Source organism: Coffea arabica, chromosome 6c (assembly GCF_036785885.1).
Source record: "Coffea arabica cultivar ET-39 chromosome 6c, Coffea Arabica ET-39 HiFi, whole genome shotgun sequence".
Lineage (NCBI taxonomy): Eukaryota > Viridiplantae > Streptophyta > Magnoliopsida > Gentianales > Rubiaceae > Coffea > Coffea arabica.
Genome location: NC_092320.1, coordinates 59,788,556 through 59,791,816, shown reverse-complemented (window position 1 = coordinate 59,791,816; position 3,261 = coordinate 59,788,556). Strand labels below are relative to the sequence as shown.

General features: G+C 40.4%; 1 protein-coding gene across 1 annotated transcript; it reads right to left on the bottom strand.

Moving 5' to 3' along the window:
- Positions 1 to 1,333: 1,333 nt before the first annotated feature.
- On the bottom strand, positions 1,334 to 2,969 carry LOC113693394 (F-box protein At5g07610-like). The gene has a single exon (XM_027211941.2). It carries the CDS (start codon positions 2,907 to 2,909, stop codon positions 1,530 to 1,532), a length of 1,380 nt encoding a protein of 459 aa, XP_027067742.1. The 5' UTR covers positions 2,910 to 2,969; the 3' UTR covers positions 1,334 to 1,529.
- Between the last annotated feature and the right edge of the window lie 292 nt (positions 2,970 to 3,261).

Here is a 3,261-nt window from a genome sequence, read left to right as displayed (position 1 = left end):
TGTATCTTATAGGAAAGAGTTTTCTGAATAATTTCAAGTTTAATGACTTTCACAATTATCGCCTCCTCAGTCCATACAACAATGATTTCTTTACCTTTAGCATCATGGCTTCATAGCCTTGTTATATATAAGCAGACCCCTAGGTTTGCAAGAAATTATCTTCATGGTTTTTATCATTCTTTGTATGTTAAAAAGGCACTCTTATACACTTATACAAGCACACTCTCTTTAGCTTGAATTTAGTCCTCACAATGTAATAGGATTACATATTTTGACAAAAATTTATACAAACTCCACACTGTAATGAGAACTTTTGTTTGGAAATTTGACTAAATAGAACGCTCGTATGCAAATGTTCAGTACAGACAGTTTATCGACGCACACTCGATGCGTGTGCAACTTGTCAAAAAATATTTTTAATTGAAAGAATCACAAAAATAGTGCAAGTGAATATAACTATTTTACGTAATATGTAGTAGAAAGTGTGTTATACAGAAATATGGACAAATGGAAGTAAAAAAAATCGTTGGTAAGGGAGAACGTGAGAATTGAACGAAGGTAAAAACACAGGCTTTATTATTGTAAAGATGGTATTGCTTTATCCATTTCGAGCTATGTTTTCTATGTGGATATCTCGACCACTGGTTCAGATCATGCGTTATAAAGTATGCCCAGATGATAACATTGCTAAATTGCGTTAACAGAAAACTTGAATCTGATTCTTAGAATCTGAGTTCTAAAGTGTTATTTAGAGTAGACATCTATGATAAATTATCAAGTGGAACTGCTTTCATATAATCATCAAAACAACACTACTCTTAACATCTTTTTCTGGCAACCGGAGACCATCAAACTACTTGGAGCAACCATAGAGCTGAAATTGAAGGTTAAACTTGAAATTAGAGATGCTAGAGCTTGAAAAATCCAACAACACAAGACTGTTTTCTTGGGTGGCAGATTACTGCATTACTCGGATTCTTCACTTTGCCAGGCAATAAAGTGCTGTGTCACTCGAACTCTTCACTTTGCCGTGTGGAGTATTCATGTAGAACCCTTCATTTTGCACTGGAGTGCCTGCGTCCATAGGACTCGAAAAGCAGTAAATCCCTATGCAAAGCAGCAGTCATGTAGAACTATCTGCCATTAAAAACCATCTAGATTACAAGTCATCATCCAGCAGCTATTCTACTAGTACCAGTCATCAAGGGCGGAAGCTATTTCTACTACTCTGACAGTCAGAATTGCATTTTATCTCATTTCAGAAGGGCATATTAGCCTCTTTCAGTCTACAAGCAAAACCTCAGCAAGGGAAAAAATAGAGAATGCTCCCAAGTCGCATAAGAAACTGTCATATTAAAGAAACACCAGTCGACAAGCATCAGAATGAAACAGCAAAATATACAGCAACTAAGAAGCTTTGCAATGTCTCCCTCCTATTGCTAATTACACTACCATATTGTTCTTAGACTAGTCTAATTTGTAAGTACAATGTCCTCAGATGGCCATGTTCACCAAAATGAGATAGACCACTATATACAAGCCAATGTCTCAGTGTGCTGGACAGCATCCACTAAACAGTACTTTGGAGCTCTGAAGGAGAAAGCATGCTCCAGATGGCTGGAATCTATTTCAGCAAGCTCCTCGACAGTCATATCACTGATATCATAAGAAATGACTTTACACCTGAGTAATATGACAGGCATTGCTTTCTTTTCTTTCTCATCCACAACAAAACAAGGCATATGTAAATCAAAATGCTTCTCATTCGACTCTTCTTCAACCACCATTGAAGGATAAAAAGTAACCAAAGAAGCAACATCTATGGAATACTTGACAACCCAGCCAGAATAGTCCCTTTTCAAGGAATAAACTTTCCATAGCATTGCTTGAGGTTTGTCCAGACCGATTAAATACAAGTCGCCCCCTGACTCCCCAAAGTAACAGATATCACGCCACTCAACAGAGGGAGTTGAGGGATGAGGAATCACCGGCCTCAGACGCTTATTGTCCAAATCAAAGCATAGAGTACCTGATGATACACTAACCCAATGAAGATCACCATTCCAATACGCCCCTTTTTCGAAGTAATACCGGTCACCATCATGCTCAAATTTCGCCGCTGTCTCGCTCCAAAGCCCAGTTTCAGATGAATATACCGTGAATCTGAATTCATCTTCATCTTCATTGACCACCAACGCGCTTACGAGTATGTAATGATGAGATTTGGAAGGGTCGAAAACAATATTAACACCTTCAGATTGATCTTGTGCTGATTTCTCCCTAGGAATAGTCCTGTACTCATCAGTGGTAGGATTGTACACTAACAATCGTCTGTCTTCGTTAAAAAAGGTCAATTCGAAGGAAACATCAATGCATAACAAACCGTTGCAAGAATGCATGTTTAGGACTAAACCACCATCAAGAAAATCATTTAAGCCAGAAGTAATGGTACCCATTAATTTCACATCTTCTTGCCGGAGAGAGATGAAATTGAGCGGGGGGTCATCGACACAGCTGTCAAGAACAAAGAAAGACGAGCCGGCAGAGCGGTATTTCCGGCTGTGCATGCGGCGGAAACCAGGGCTGGAAATGATGGATAACCATTGCTTGGAGACGGATTGGAAGCGGAGGAGGGACTTCGGAGGCAAGAAAAGCAAAATCTGGGCCAAGAGATCTTCATTGTGGGTTACGAAATCAGCTGACCATGATGAGGAATGAAGGCGCGGGGCTTTGGGGATTTGATTTTCATCATCTTTCTCGACGAGGAGTAGTGGCTCTGCTGAGGCTGAGGAGGTGGTAGGGGAGGAAAGGAGAGATATTCTTCTTGGATTGGCATAGTGTTTAATGGCGAACTCTGCGGCTGAGGAGCCTCGGGATGTGCCGCCGCGACCGCGGCGGTGGGGATCCATACTGTCCCGGCGGGAAATGCACTGTGGCGAGTGTGTACCGCTGGGGTGTATCAAATCCCATGTCCCATTTTTATTCCCCCTACGAAAAAGAATTGCTGCTTTGAACTTGGCCCCTCTCAGACTTTAGAAAATCTCAATTGACTCCCTTAATTTTAGAGGTGGCAAATCAACCCACTTAACTAGATTTATCCATACCCGCCCATGAATAGATGGGTATGGGTATCTTAAATTTTTGTATATGGGTATAAATGGGTTACCCAATAATACCCATTTATTAAATGGGTATTATTGGGTAACCCATCAAACCCAATTAACCCATTTAAAATTCTCTTCCCCCCAAGTCTCTTCTTTT